The sequence below is a fragment of the Plodia interpunctella genome, chromosome 8 (genome assembly GCF_027563975.2).
Source record: "Plodia interpunctella isolate USDA-ARS_2022_Savannah chromosome 8, ilPloInte3.2, whole genome shotgun sequence".
In the NCBI taxonomy this organism is placed as follows: domain Eukaryota; kingdom Metazoa; phylum Arthropoda; class Insecta; order Lepidoptera; family Pyralidae; genus Plodia; species Plodia interpunctella.
The window spans coordinates 3665870-3680921 of record NC_071301.1 but is presented as its reverse complement, the minus strand read 5'-3'; the positions used below and the strand labels follow the sequence as shown (position 1 = coordinate 3680921).

At 41.0% G+C, this 15052-nt stretch overlaps 1 protein-coding gene across 1 annotated transcript in view; it reads left to right on the top strand.

Moving 5' to 3' along the window:
* LOC128672133 (lysine-specific demethylase 3A-B-like) overlaps positions 1-13650 on the top strand; it is a 149468-nt gene extending 135818 nt beyond the window's left edge. The window contains exons 10-17 of the mRNA XM_053749074.1: positions 5472-5673; positions 6370-8514; positions 8660-8807; positions 9524-9654; positions 10328-10416; positions 10994-11207; positions 11352-11873; positions 11978-13650. Coding sequence (XP_053605049.1) covers positions 5472-5673; positions 6370-8514; positions 8660-8807; positions 9524-9654; positions 10328-10416; positions 10994-11207; positions 11352-11873; positions 11978-13015 — 4489 coding nt within the window. The 3' untranslated portion in view covers positions 13016-13650. The remainder of the gene's footprint in view (positions 1-5471; positions 5674-6369; positions 8515-8659; positions 8808-9523; positions 9655-10327; positions 10417-10993; positions 11208-11351; positions 11874-11977) is intronic.
* Positions 13651-15052: the final 1402 nt, after the last annotated feature.

Sequence of the window (15052 nt, the reverse complement as noted above, 5' to 3'; positions counted from 1 at the left end):
TTTGTGTTTATCGCGTTCATAGAGACAGGCGCGATAGGGCGACTTATTTCGACTCTGCATATAAACATAGTAACTAATGGGTATAGTCTTGTAGAGTGAATATTTTATGACTGGCGACGTTTGGCACAACTTTTTGCCAAACGGGCAAATTGCACTGATATAAACAACTGTATAATAATGGTCCTTATGTATTTTGTGACTACACCAGATGAGCTATGTCTACAGAAAATGAAATAGACTAAACAAGTAAGCGATGAGATTCCCTTATATGTGCTACAATGTGTCCACTGGGTCCGCCAGGTATGGGCTGGCGTAATGTGCCGACAGCCATACTGACACAATTCTAGCAGTCATGTAGTTTGCCGCTCGTTTAATTAAGTACCAGTAAATAAAACCATTTCAATGTTTATACACACGTAAACTTATTAGGTCGTCGTGTCAACAGCAGTTAATACGAATTTTGGGAATGCGAGGTAGTTATTTTTACATAAAAATATCAATGCATACCATAAATCAAGTGGCGTCTTGCACCATCTTTGCACGAGTGTTATATTATGCATGTTAGATAAACATAATCCTCTTGAATAACTCTTATCGATTTAAAAAACCAGCATCAAAATCCGTTGAGATAGAAAGGGACAGACAGTGGGAGTGGAAAGAGACTTTATTTTCTACTATGTAATGATAATGATGTGTAAATTTCGCTCAATTACTTCCGAATTCAGGTCAATAAACGTTAGATTCCACAGGATAGGTCTGGAGTGTGACACAAGTTTTATTATATATATAGTTGAAGATCGAAATACCTTATACTACTACCTGTTATACTGTGATTACTGTTTATATTTTATCAATGGAAAACTTAAAATTTCTACTTAGAAAACAAAGTCGCATCCTTCTGCTGTCTGTCCCTATGTATGCCTGGATCTTTGAAATTATTCAGCGGATTTTGATGCGGTTTTATTTTTAATAGATAGCGTCATTCCTGAGGAAGGATTATGTGTAATTTATTATGGTTTTACCCGAGCTAAGTCTGATGTTTATTAGATGTGACTACATCTACGTGCAAGGCAACTCTCTTGCACGTAACCCTAAAGTGCATAAAGCAAGCATAGCGTAACACGGCATTAAGTATATTAATTAAAAGATAGGTATGGGATACTTTGTATGTATGTACTTATCTATTTTTCAAGGTCGGTCAGTAGTTAGTAGATCATCGCAGGTAGGTCATTCACGTCGTGGTGCGAAGCTGAGCCGGTTGAAAGTGATTATGTTAAATTATTAATTTATTATTACATGTTATTTAACTATTTTGTTTATCAATGTGAATAAAGTAAACTATTTCAAATAAAACTTAGAGATTTACCAAAAAAATTAAAAGAAGAATAAATAAAGTCATACATACCAATACTGTTGTTCATTAAATATTTCTTTTGAATGCGAAATCTTGTACTTATGTACCTAGTTATTATTATTAACATCATGTTTACAATAGGATCGTCTGACAGCCATTGTATGCATAACAATACTTGCATAGATTTCTCAACAATAGCTTTTTTTCTTAAAAAAAAATCTTGACAGTGAAAATTTATTTCTAATGACAGCGTGCGAGGCTGGCTTATATAATTATATATATTTCTAAAATGAGTAATAAATTTTTTGTATAAAAAAATTCTCACATAATTTTGGAAATACAATTCATAGAATACAAAAGTTTAATAAAAAATAATAGTTACTTTACTATTAGTGACCTAGTTTTGTGACGAATGCTTCATGGTATAGTTAACCTGCATGGACCTCTACGCGGTTGTTTTGAAAAGCGCCGACTTCGCAATAAATTTGAGTAGCTTGATGTGCTGTCTTTGCATGCATGGCCTAATGTAATAAAAAAACAAGTTTTACAGTTTTACAAAAAATAATCTTTGACACATAAACAAGTTTTTACTGTCGTCGCGAGATGATGTGTCACATTCAACGCGCGGTGCAGTAAACTCTTAAGGAGTTTCCTCATTTGGAGCCGATCCTGGCCGATCTTGCTAATCAAAATAATGCATTGCGCCATTAGTATTTAAGCTACGTGTAAATTTTCATGACCGTGCTATAAACGTTGAGGAGTTCCCTAGTCTGGACTTCTATCATAATACTCGTAATGCAATATCATCCAAACAAAGGTTATCAGCCGATTGACGGCTAAAGATATCTAACGCAAAATAGAGTTACAAGATTCCACGCGAACAAAAATAGTATCATCTAAGATTATTTATTCGTAGAATATCATACGTATACATACACACATTCTTCTTCTCTATGTGCATATTCCTTACTGAATATATATCTTAAAATACTAATAATACACACATTGTAATTAAAATAAAAGCTGACAAGAACATGATTAATTTCTTACTTAGCTTATTTACCACAGACGTGCCTAATCTACAGAAATATTATGTAAACGACCAGCCAACGACGACATGCTGACTTTATTGTTGCATATTATTTATTAAAAACTTGCTTAATTTACATTTATGAATGAATCAAATATTTGCGTTGTAGATTAAAAGTCCACGGGTATTGCATTAAAGGTCCTACGCTACTTGTATAGTAAGTGATTGCCGCTGTCGCCAGACCGTTTCTTAGGTAAAGCGGGATTTTGAACACTAATGAGCAAAAAATTAGGGTTCCTTTCGCCATAAGCGGGAGATGAATCCATTTTTAGATTAAATAAAAATACATTACCCGAATTCCGTATGTTTACAAATAAATAATTAGTTTCCTTACTTTTGACACAGGACGGGTTATGAGGAGGCAGTTTTTGTAAAAACATTGTCTGTCTTAGCCACTGTAATAAACATTCTGGTTTGATCCGGTTCCTTTTATTATGAATAGTACAAGTACAGGCAATTGAAAAATAGTTTTCATGATGTAAAAATATTTTTTATTTCGATTAAAACATATTTAAACATCATCAAGTTATTATCTGTCTCCCATCTTTGCGTGTTCTCGGTTGCATTCAGAGCTGTGACTCCTCAAACCTTAGGGTTAGCGTAAACAAAATTGCCATTAAATTAGGCTATGATTTTCCAACCAGCCACCAGCCTGATGTCAACCCTCTTTGGGAATGCTATTGTTGCCTATCAGCTGTTAAGGTTTTGTCTGCCTGTCGCCTCGTACTACGTCCACGGCAAGATATGGAGTATTTAGTAGTACTATTCTAGGGCGGAACCATAATAATAATCATTATCAAGTACCTATATTATATTATGAATACCATTTTTAACTACCTAATACCAAAACAATAAAATTTGTTCAGTAATAAATATGTTCGGTTTTTTTGAAATTTGTAAACAAAGTACTAGGAAAACATAACTTGACAAAATTTTTATTCTACTAATTTTGTCTTATTTTTTTCACCGATAAAGAAAACTATTGCAAAACAAAGCTCTAGGCAAACATTACATAACAAGTGTTTTAGAAAATCGAAAACAAGAAAAAATGCGGAATATATGTTCAGAAAAATAATTGAGTTACTAATAAATCTCAGTAGGCTGAATCTTACTTCAATACAAAAAAAAGAACCTTAAAACAATTTTGTTGCCGATTGTGCTAAAAATGTGTGAAAAAATTCAAGGGATTCTTTATACCAGGCCGGAATAAATCACACAAAATAGTTTAATCTTTTGATCGCGGTAACTTACAGCTTTGGTTTTTCATTGCTTTAAGACCCGAGTATCCTTGTTCTTATATATTATAAAACAAAGTCCTCTGCCGCGTCTGTCCTTTCGCTATAAACTCAAAAACTGCACTGAATTTCATGCGGTTTTTACCAATAGTGATTGTTTGGGTGTATACGTTTGTACCCGAGCCAAGCCGGGACGGACCACTAGTTCGATATAAACTCCAACTGGATACCTCTGAACCTGATTCCTGAGAAAAACAGTTATGATAAACGGAAAAAGTAAGAGTCAAATAGGTAATCTTCTATACTTATTTGAATTAAACGGCTCGTTTTGATCACAGATATAAAAACATTACTTGAGAAACAAATACCAGGCGGTTCACTTGCAGATTATAGCATTTTAAAAGTATGACCATTGCCTCCATTTAAAAATTTTAAAATTTACTTTCTATGTCACTTGAAGACGTCATTAGAAAACCATTGCCTGTTTAAATCTAACCTCAGAATAAAATTTGCTCTTTGTAAAACATATTTTTTCTTTATTTTTCGCTAAAGTTGATATAAAGACTTGTTCAAGGGCAAAGATAAATATGTAAATAATAAATAACAGGTACGCGGAAATGTGTCTTTTGTGTACTTTTGTAATTTTAATTTGGTAATTTTTTTTAGTGTCGCGCAATAAGTGAAGCCGAAATTTGCAATAATTATCCAGTTTTATATCCACACTACACTATCTCACTAAAGTTTAAGTATTTGTGATAACAGTGTTTATATTTTCGTGAATTTCACTTACAATCTTATCTATTGACACCTGTAATAGTTTATTGCTTATCTCAGTAATTTACAATATTTCGCTGTATTCTACAAACATAACGTATATATTTAAATTTATATTTCTGAGCTCTGATAAACAGGTTACGCCTATTGTTGACCATAGGAATTGATTAAATGTTGATTGTGTGAAAGTGTGATGTTATTTGTTTTTATTCATCGTTATTGTAATGCTGGCTCCACACCACCCGCGAACAATTCGCTGAATTTGGTGGATTCGCCTTATATTGGTCTTATGTTAAAAAAGCTCACATGCAAACTACGCAATACTGCGGTACGTGTTTATTTTATGGAATCGTGGTTGGCTGCGTACACGCATTCGTTCAATAGCTCCTAATACCACAAAATTACATTACATGCTTGTAATAAATATCAACTATATTCACATAATTATCACAATTATAAGGAAAAATCGCGTATGCATGATATTTTGACGAACAAATGGGCCTTTATCACTTTATTCTTGTTTACAATCGTTTGACCTTGACCTATTTAGCTGCATTCCACGGAAATACCTCCTACACATATTATCGATACTTACATACATTAAGCATTGCTCTGATAAGCAAAGCCCTGTTGTCATTCAATTTATAAAGTTCTATATTTACTTGGGACTGGCATGATTTCTAATAGAACCAACTATTAGTATTAGTGTACAGATTTATTATTTTATTTTAGTTTGTTGGTTTTTGATTGTTATTTACACTTCATTGTTTCTTCATTCATATTTCATTCATTAATTTATCATGTTTATAACAACTTTGCGTGCTTATCCGTTCTCTATTTCCTGTGTATTCATTTTTAGCTTCTTTTTGTTAATGCCCTGTTTCCTAAATTAATTATTTTGGTTTCGTACTTACAACCACATCATTTTATCGTTATGTAATTATCTCATTATACCTAAATTGACATTGATTTATGTCAAATCTACAATTTGTTTTAAACTTTCCATCTTTGGTTACAGAGAACGAAGGGAACAGGAACAACGCGATATATTGGAGAAACAGCAAAAAGAGAGAAAGGAGAGAGAACGGATAGAGCAAGAGCGAGAGAGGGAGAGGGAAAAGCAGGAGAGGGAAGAGAAGGAGAGGCGAGAACAGGAGAATGCTGCGTCCAAACTAGTGTCGAGGCATTTCGAAGAGTCGTTTAGGCTTGCCAACCAAAAGGTTAATATGCTTTTAATTCCTTGTTGTCATTTCTCATAAGAAGTCGCTATATGATCATCTAGTATATTCCAAGGCATTAAATACAAAACATTTTCATTTGTAAGAGATACTTGCTTGTCTTTTATGAAATAATGTACATTAATTATGAATTTGTGATAAACATTGGCATTTGTCAGTATTTAAACCTACGTATGAATGAAAATAACTTTTCTAGAATGAAAGATCAAATGAGATATATATATACAAATAGAGAGTGAAAGAATACCTGTATGCTGCTCTAGATAAATTAACTAAGAGCTATTATAATTTAAATTCAAACTTAATGTTACGATTGTAATTATGCTATTAATGTTACGATTTTAATTATGCTATTTATATTATAATTATGTTACATCACTTCCCTTTTAACGTTTTAAGTGGTCATTTAATTATGTAACTGAACGCATATAACAAGGTTGCATTCACGAGTGCATTTTTATAAACATATTAAGTGATATTTGAACTTTTTCTCGTAGTAAGTCGTAGATATACAACAGCAGCGATAGGGGCATTGGTATAGGTTGTTGTCGTATATTTGCAGTTAATAGGTTACATGAATTTTTAAAAGTGGCTATTATTGTTTGTTTTGCTGCTAATGAAATTATTGTGTAGAAAGCATGAATTCGTTTATATTGAAGTTTTTATTTTTGTTTACAGAGGGAGAGGAGTTTATCATGGTCCCTGCTGAATAGCATACCTCCTAGTCGAGGCGCGGGCCCGGAGCACGAGCGGTTAAGAGCTCCTCCATCGGAACGCGCGTACTACTCTCCCCCCGGGCACCCCTCTGCGCACCCCTCACACCCCTCACCACGCGCGCCCGCACCCTCGTCCGCAGACTACTGCCCTCCTCATGCGCGGCTATCTATCTCTTCCAAATCTGAAAAACCAGCCTCCCATCCTTCTCTGCCTAAGGGCGAACCCAATTTCGCACCTTACAGCGGATATTCTTATAGGTATGATAAACTGAAAGACAGTCAGCACTTGCCGGCTCCCCCGCCGCTGGTGACCGAAAAGAATTCTGTGATAGTCAAACACGACGCCAAACAGATCCACCTGGAGCAAAAGCATCCTTATCCTAGCAAGCCCAGGAGCGAACCTTCCCCTCATTACCTTCCCTCGCGGCCGTACCGGACCGGGCTGTCGCCGCACGCGCCGCCGCATCCGCACCCCGCGCTGCAGACCTCGCCGCACGCCGCCCTGCCCGCGCAGGACAAGAACAACCGGCGGCTCTACCAGCCGCCGCCGCAGCGCTCGCCTGCCTACTACCAGGCGGCGCCGCAGGCCAAACCCAAGGTGTCCAGCCCGGCGCCTCAACAATTCTACGGGAAACCGAACAATTCTCCTAGTCCCGCGCACTACGCGGTCGCCGTCGAACCCCAGCTGCAAATGCCAAAGACGGAGCCTCCGCCGGTGCCATACCCACCGCCGTCCGCGTACTCCCCGGCGCCGCGCACGCGGCCGCCGCCCGTGGCACATTGCCGCACGCCGGAGCCGCGGCCGCCGCCGCGCGCGCATGGCGACGCCGGTTCGTCGTCCCCGTGCCAGACACAGCCGCTGGACCTGGGCGTGACGCGCGACGACCCCGAGCGCCTGTCCCCGCGCCGGAGGTATCCCTTCGAGCCGGCCGACGCGGACGCCAAGCGGCGGCGGCTAGAGGAGCTGCCTGCGCCGGAGCCACTCATCGCCGCGGCTGCCAGCGTGGGCCGGACGCCCCACGGCTCCGAGCCCGCTCCGCAGGCGCCAGGCCCGCCCTGCGACGTGCGGGTGCCGTCTGCGGACGGCAGCGTGGAGACACCTGAACGTGCGGCTGGTGCGTCGCCCGCGCCGCAGCTGACGCCTGCCGCCAGCCCCGCGCCCGCGACGCCTGTGCCCGCGTTAGCACCCTCCCCGTCCGCCGCTCCGCCCGCGGCGCCCACACCGCCCGCGCCGCCGGCCACTCCGCCAGTCACACCCCTCGCCGACGGAGAGACTCAAGCTAAATCGACTCCGCCCAGAGATGGATCGGCGCCTGTCAGACATCTAGGCAAAAAAGCGTGGTTGCAACGACATGAGACTGCGCCCATCGGCGAAGGAGATTGCTCCGGTGGTGGTGGAACTTGTATAACTCTTCCTATGACTATAACACGGGTGTCTGAACCGGACGATTCGAGCTCAAACATTGTCGTTCCAGTAGCGGCCAAGTCCATTCAGCGCGGTGCCCGTAAAACGTCGAAACCGAGAAAACCTAAAGAAATGAATGGACGGGTCGAGGATGCTGAAGAGGACAGCTCTAGTTCAGACCGGGAAACCGCCGCGCCTCCGAAGCGGAAACCTCCCAAAGCGAAGAGAAAAAAGGGAATCGTCGCGCGAAAAGCTGGCGACGAGCCAAAGAAGAAGAAAGCGTCCGAGAGTGGTAGTGAAAGTGATAAAGAAAGTGACGACAAAGACTCTGATTCAGGAGGCAGTGGAAGTGGAAGTGGGAGCACATCAAGTAAACGCGGGACCGGTGGTCGACCCAGAGGGCGGCGGTCGCGCGGAGGCGGCGGCGGCCGCGGCGGCAGGCGGAAAGAGGACCCTCCGCGACGAGCGCCGGCCAGCGCGCCCGCGCGGCCCAGCAACGAGTCGTTCCTGCAGAACGGGCCGTGCTTCGAGGTGGCGCCGCGGCTGGCCAAGTGTCGCGAGTGCCGTTGGTCGCCAGCGCAGCGCGACAAGGACATGCCCAACATTTTCTGCCGTTTCTACGCTTTCCGAAGACTGAAGTATGCCAAGAATAGGCAATTAGCTATAGCCGGGTTCTCCGACCCATACAAGGACGCTGATGAGGTAAATATAAGAACTCCATTTTAAAATTGTCGACGTATGCTCAATTTTAAATTACTAAATATCTTCAGAGATTTATAATTATTACATGATTTACAGTTGTTGTTAAAAAACTATGTCGTCTAAAATATTTTCATTTTGTCTGCAGGAGGATAAAAAATTATGGCTATCATCATCCGTCGGTGCGGCGGAGTTAGATATAGAAATGAGTTGCTTCCTACTGAGGGAGATTGGAGACCAGTTCTGTGAACTGTTACAACAAGAGAAAGACGCGGAGTCACACCATTTGAATGACGGTAAGAATTCAGTCACTGTCACTGTAAACATAGTCGGTAACACTATGTAGCAATTTGATTGTGTTGGAGTGATATAGATTGTGTGTTTGCCAAGTAGTAAATACTAAACTAAGCTTGGGTTGATGTCATTGTATATACAATGCCAAATAATAATTCACAACCAAGGCAATTAAAAACTGCCAAATATCAATGCAAATATTTGTACTTGGCTCCTTACACAAACATACTGAACTAACAATGAAATGATTTTGTTTGTTTTCGTTTTTGTTTCATTTGTAAAATGAGAAATATACCTATTCGTATCTGAAAATGTGATTTAATAAATGTATTACTTATTCGACCATTACATTATTTTTGGCGTTTTCTCGTAGATATGTAGTATATGTACTAAAAATCCCCAATTCCCGTTAGCTACCTCAGTAGGTTTGACTAACTGTGTAGTGGGGGTATAATAATTTAGTATTGGAAGCGTCACATTTTATTTTTGAAATATGGCGTGCCGAAAATGTTAATACATTTATTATTACCTAAGCCGAATAATTGCTGAGTTTGAGCAGTTTTGAAAAGTCAATCTAAAGTTATTGATACAATGCATAAGCTGAAACTAAAGGATCTCACATTTGGTTAAATAAAATTCTATTAAAAACTAATTGGTAACATCATATCTAATCGCAAGCTAGAATATAACTAAAAATAACAAATGATGTGATCAACAGATAAGACGATAGCGTGGAAACGTGTCGTTCAGGGCGTGCGCGAGATCTGTGATGTCTGCGAGACTACTCTGTTCAACTTCCATTGGACGTGCGGCAAGTGCGGCTTCGTAGTTTGTCTCGACTGCTATAAGGTAAATGCTTGTTTGTTATATATTTATTGTAGGTTTAGTAAGAACATAAATTAACACTAATTATGTGTGAAAGATTTTGTGAAATGCCCATAGTCGGTAAAGCGGCTTAGCATTTTTTTGGACTAATATGCATGTTAATAATATTTTACTCAAATAAATTTTACTTTCAAAAATTCAAAACTTAGCCCATGTAGGGATCTCTTACAGTCATCTAGTAATAGTTTATAGGTCGTGCTTTAAACATACTCGAGATATTCGTCTCGATGGTTTAACCAGCACAAGAACCCCCGTGTCATGCTAGTATCAAGGGACAATAAAATGGTTAATGATCGAACACTATAGGTGTACTATTTCACGTCACTGATTGACGGTAAGAAGTTCGAAGTCAGAACTCTTTGAATAATTATAATATTAGAACGGAAACTTCCGATATTATTAATATACATTATTTAAATCTTAACATCAAAGTTTAAACATTCTCAGAGTCGTAAAAATTAATGATTATTCAAGACTTATTTCATATGAGAATGAGGAAATTGCTAATTTAAATATTTATTCTAGACGACAGCTGTTATTTCATTGTTACCGAATGCAAATATGATGCACATAAATTAACTAAATAGTTGGTCGTATGCGTATTGAATATTAATTGCTAATCTGTGGTTATTTACAGTCGCGGACGTCCGGTGAATCGGCCAATGCTACGAGCGAGACGAATAACACCAACAACGCTACAGCCAATGGCGAGAGAGACTCCTTTGGGTGAGTTATCTGTTGTTTTCTAAACCAATATAAATTGACCTCTTTATTGATTATTCTACGTTAATGGTGTTTGAATGTTTTAAAATTATGTAATTCGAATTCTAAATTGGTCAGGCCTAATTTGCGTGGATCCAATTAAAAGTCTAATTTAAGAACTGGGTCAGAACAAAGTTTATTGTGTTTGGCTTACTTACAGTTTTCTTTTAATCTATTGTTCGAATTTGTTTTGTAATTGGCCATGTTAATTGCATTGTAATTCGGTAAAAAATATGACAAAACCGACTTCGGTCACGTTTATTGTTACACACTATGGTATGTCACTGTTAGTCAGTAACGAATCAAGGGCATAACGGATTATAACTAAGTATAATACAAGTTACAAAAATAAAAGTATTTTCCCTTTATAATATTAGTATAGATTAAAAAAAAATTGTTTATTGTGCTTACGTAGGCGCGCCGCACCTAAACTACGAAAACAAATTTATTTTCTTTTCGTAATTGGTTATGAAAGAAGCTTTTCGTTTTAAAAGTACAACACTTTTCTTGACGTTGTGATATCATGTGAAAACGTGTGCAGTTGGCTGACGTGCACGGCGGGCGGCGCGCACCCGGCGCGACGCCTGCTGCTGACGCAGATCGCGGCGGGCGGCGCGCTGGCCGCCGCGGCCGAGCGTGCGCACGCCGCGCGCGGCGCGTGGTCGCTTGCCGCCTGCAAGTGTGGCCACAGCCCTACGCCCGACCCCGCGCTCAAAGCCCGCGCCAGGGATCTGCTGCAGAAAGTGCTGCAGAAGGTATCTGTCTCTCTGTTCTTAATTTCATTTTATTTTTATTGTTAATAATTGTCTTTTGTTTTTGTATGTATTGTATTAATTTCAATCAGACAACATATTTATTTTTATTTTGTTTGTATCTTTAACCAATAACATTATTTTCAGAACATCAAGAAAGAGGATGTCAAAGAAGAAAATGTTTCCACCAATGGGTCATCTCCCGTGAAATCTGAGAACGGCAAGACTGCTAGTTCGGTGGTTAGCTGGCTCACAGACGTCCCGATGAAGACTGAAACTAAAGAAGATAAATCTGACTCCAGCTCCTCTGATTCAGAAGAAGGCGGATCATTCTCTACTTTAAGGGAATTGTTGATAAGACCGGCTCCAGAAGGAGGCGAGACGCAACCTAAGAAGAAGCAAAAGAAGAGCAGGAATGACTTTTTGAGTGACGTCATCTCGAGCGTCGTTGATGAGAAGAAAGATGAGGACGGAGAAGTGAAACCGTTTGCCTTGTCCAACGTCATGAAGCGGTATGATAGAAGTGGGCGAGATGACTTGCCTGTGAGGATCATGACGCTGACTGAATCCAAGCTGTTGTATCCCGACGTGCCTCACGCCTGGCTGTGTGACGGCAAGCTGTTACATCTCACTGATCCCGTTCATCCTGGAAATTATAAACCATTCCAGGTAAATGCACATTTTATGATGTTATCAAAGGTGTTTTTAATTGAACCTTCATGACGAGTTTTAACAGTGGTAGTTTTCAACATTTAAAATTGTTATCGTTACAGGACCAGTGGAAACGCGGTCAACCAGTTCTAGTCTCCGACGTTTCAAGTATCTTAGATAAAGACCTCTGGAGCCCCGAGAGCTTCTCGCGAGACTTCGGCGACACGAGAGTGGACTTGGTGAACTGCGCGTCCGGGCTCGTGGTGCCCAACCAGCCCGCGCGCAAGTTCTGGGACGGCTTCCAGCTGGCGGCGCAGCGTCTGCGCGACGAGCGCGGCGCGCCCATGGTGCTCAAGCTCAAGGACTGGCCGCCCGGCGAGGACTTCGCCGAGCTGATGCCCGCGCGCTTCGAGGATCTCATGCGCGCGCTGCCGCTCGGCGAGTACACGTCCCGCAACGGGAAGCTCAACCTGGCCGCGCGGCTGCCCGAATGCTTCGTCCGGCCGGACCTCGGCCCCAAAATGTACACCGCGTACGGCGGCGCCGGCGGGACCACCAACCTGCACCTGGACGTGAGCGACGCCGTCAACGTGATGGTGCACGCCAGCGCGCCCAGCGACGCGCCCGAGCGCGCGCGCGAGGCTGCGCGCGCGGCCGAGGATGCGGGCGTGGACGTGCTGTCGCGGCGGCGCGCGCGCCTGCGTCCGCCCGCCGCGCTGTGGCACATCTACGCGGCGCGCGACGCCGACAAGATCCGCGACCTGCTGGTGCGCGCGGAGCTGGAGCGCGGCGCGCGCCCGCGCGCGCAGCACGACCCCGTGCACGACCAGACCTGGTACCTGGACGCGGCGCTGCGCGAGCGCCTGTACCGCGAGTACGGCGTGGAGGGCTACGCCATCCTGCAGTGCCCGGGCGACGCCGTGTTCGTGCCCGCGGGCGCGCCGCATCAGGTCCGCAACCTGCTGGACTGCATCAAGGTGGCGGAGGACTTCGTGTCGCCGGAGAACGTGTCGCGCTGCTTCGAGCTGGCGCAGCAGTTCCGGCGGCTGTCGCGCCAGCACTCCAACAAGGAGGACAAGCTGCAGATCAAGAACATCGTGTACCACGCGGTGAAGGACTCTCTCTGCTGTCTCGAGGAAGCGCTCGCCGAGGCCGAGTAGAGCCCCCGCCCGCCTCCCGCATTTGATCTCAACCTCGACGTAACATTATTCGCTAAGTTTCGCATTTAACGTAAGATTGGGAGCGAGTGTGATACGCGCTGTGCGCCGTTTCGTGTATAAGATGCCATTTTTAAGCGTCCGAGTGGATTGTGTACCAGTTATGTGTGTAAATGTACTCGAAATGTGATTTAGTCCGATAATCGCGATCGGAGTATGTGCAATGTAAATTAGTCTGATTATGGTGATATCGTTGAGATGTGGATATGTTTTATGTTCCTTAATTGATACAAATAAACTCTTCTGGTTATTTACAGCTTAAAGTAGTTATAGTGATATGTATGTATTGTGTAAATTTTTAATTCGAATTCCATCGAGTATATATTAAGAAGTGTATACCTTTAAGTTATTGTATTGAGTAAATCGTATTCGCTCGAAGCATTGTACATTAAACACAGCGTGTAGATAAGTTTTCCTATATTAGATTTCTCAATTTGGTTAGTATGTTACAAATGATAGTTAAAATATGTGACAATTTCATTTTGTCCTTATCGCTGTATTAGATGAAAGCAAGTTTTTTTTGTACTGTGTATATTATGTATGGTTATAAGTTGGAATAAAAAAAGATGTTTATATTATTTGTCGTTTTAATTAATTTCCCTTTACATTAATTTCAAAAACCTATTTGGAACAAAACTTTGATTTGGGATCCTGGTCTGATCAGATCAATTTTGGTCTCTTTTAACTGTCAAAATGCTCCACACTAAATAATATCTTGGATGGATAGATGATTGGGTGAGAAAAAGCCTTGAAAGTTGATTAATAGCATTTCCAAGAGAACTGATTCAAGAGATAACGTTATGCAAGTAATAAAGTTGATCAGACATTTTTATTTAATCAATTAACATAAATTAGGTTTCCTACAATCAAAAGAGAGGAAAGAAATCCCAATACGAGCCATGCCCCATTGCTACGTTGCGCTCCCTTGCGTCGACGCAGCATGTTGAAGTTCCGTCAGGGCATAGCTCTAATTTTTTATAATTCAACGCCATCTAGCCTAGTTTTACTACGATCACAACATTGAATAAAACGAATGTACCGAATAATTTATATGAAATAATTTCGCTACTTGATAATAGATGTCGCTTTTACTAAAAATGATTAACAATAAAGTGGCGCCCTCGCTATGCCAAATTTATTTTTGACTAGCTTTTTACCGCGTCAGCGTAGAAAAGTTATTTATGACAGCGTAATAATATTTTTTGTGTGATTATGGCATTAATGCGTCATAATTTCTAGGACCAATATTTTTGTGTGCTAGTCAATTAAGTCGACTTTGGTCGGCCTCTCCAAATGATTTTTGATGAAACTTTCACCCCCCATTATACCATTTTAGGGGTTGATATTTGAAAAAAGTAGCCTATGTTATAAGGTTATAGCGTGGAAGAAGTTGGGGGAGGCTATTGCCCAGCAGTGGGACATAAACAACCAAATATTTATAACTGCGTACTTATATTTTTAATTATACGCGTAAGTACCAATTTTATCTAAATTCGGTCCAGCGGTTTATCCTGCCTCACGTCAACCCTCATTGGTAAGACTGTTGTTGGCTAGCAGCTAGCAGACAAGGTTCATATGATATCCACTGTAGGAAATGGAGTGTTTCTATAATAGGGATAACATAAAAAGAATCCTTGGTTGTCTTTTTAATTTTACTAATTGTTAAAACAAATAAATACCTACCTAGGTAGGCGGTGCACACACAAATCGTAAAAACCATAGAAATTGATCTCGATCAAATTAATCTCGATTAATTTCAGCGAAAAATTGATTAAAAGTGGCTGGCATTCGAAAAATACCTAAGTAAGTAGTAGTATTTTAAATCTATTTATTTATTTATAAATTTATAATTTTAAATCAAAACTTACATGTAGATATGGGCATCTTGGATAACTAGATGACCTAACTGAACAACTGCGACCTACAGATAAAATTATATGTGTATAAATAAGCATTATACTGAATACCTAAATTTTTCCT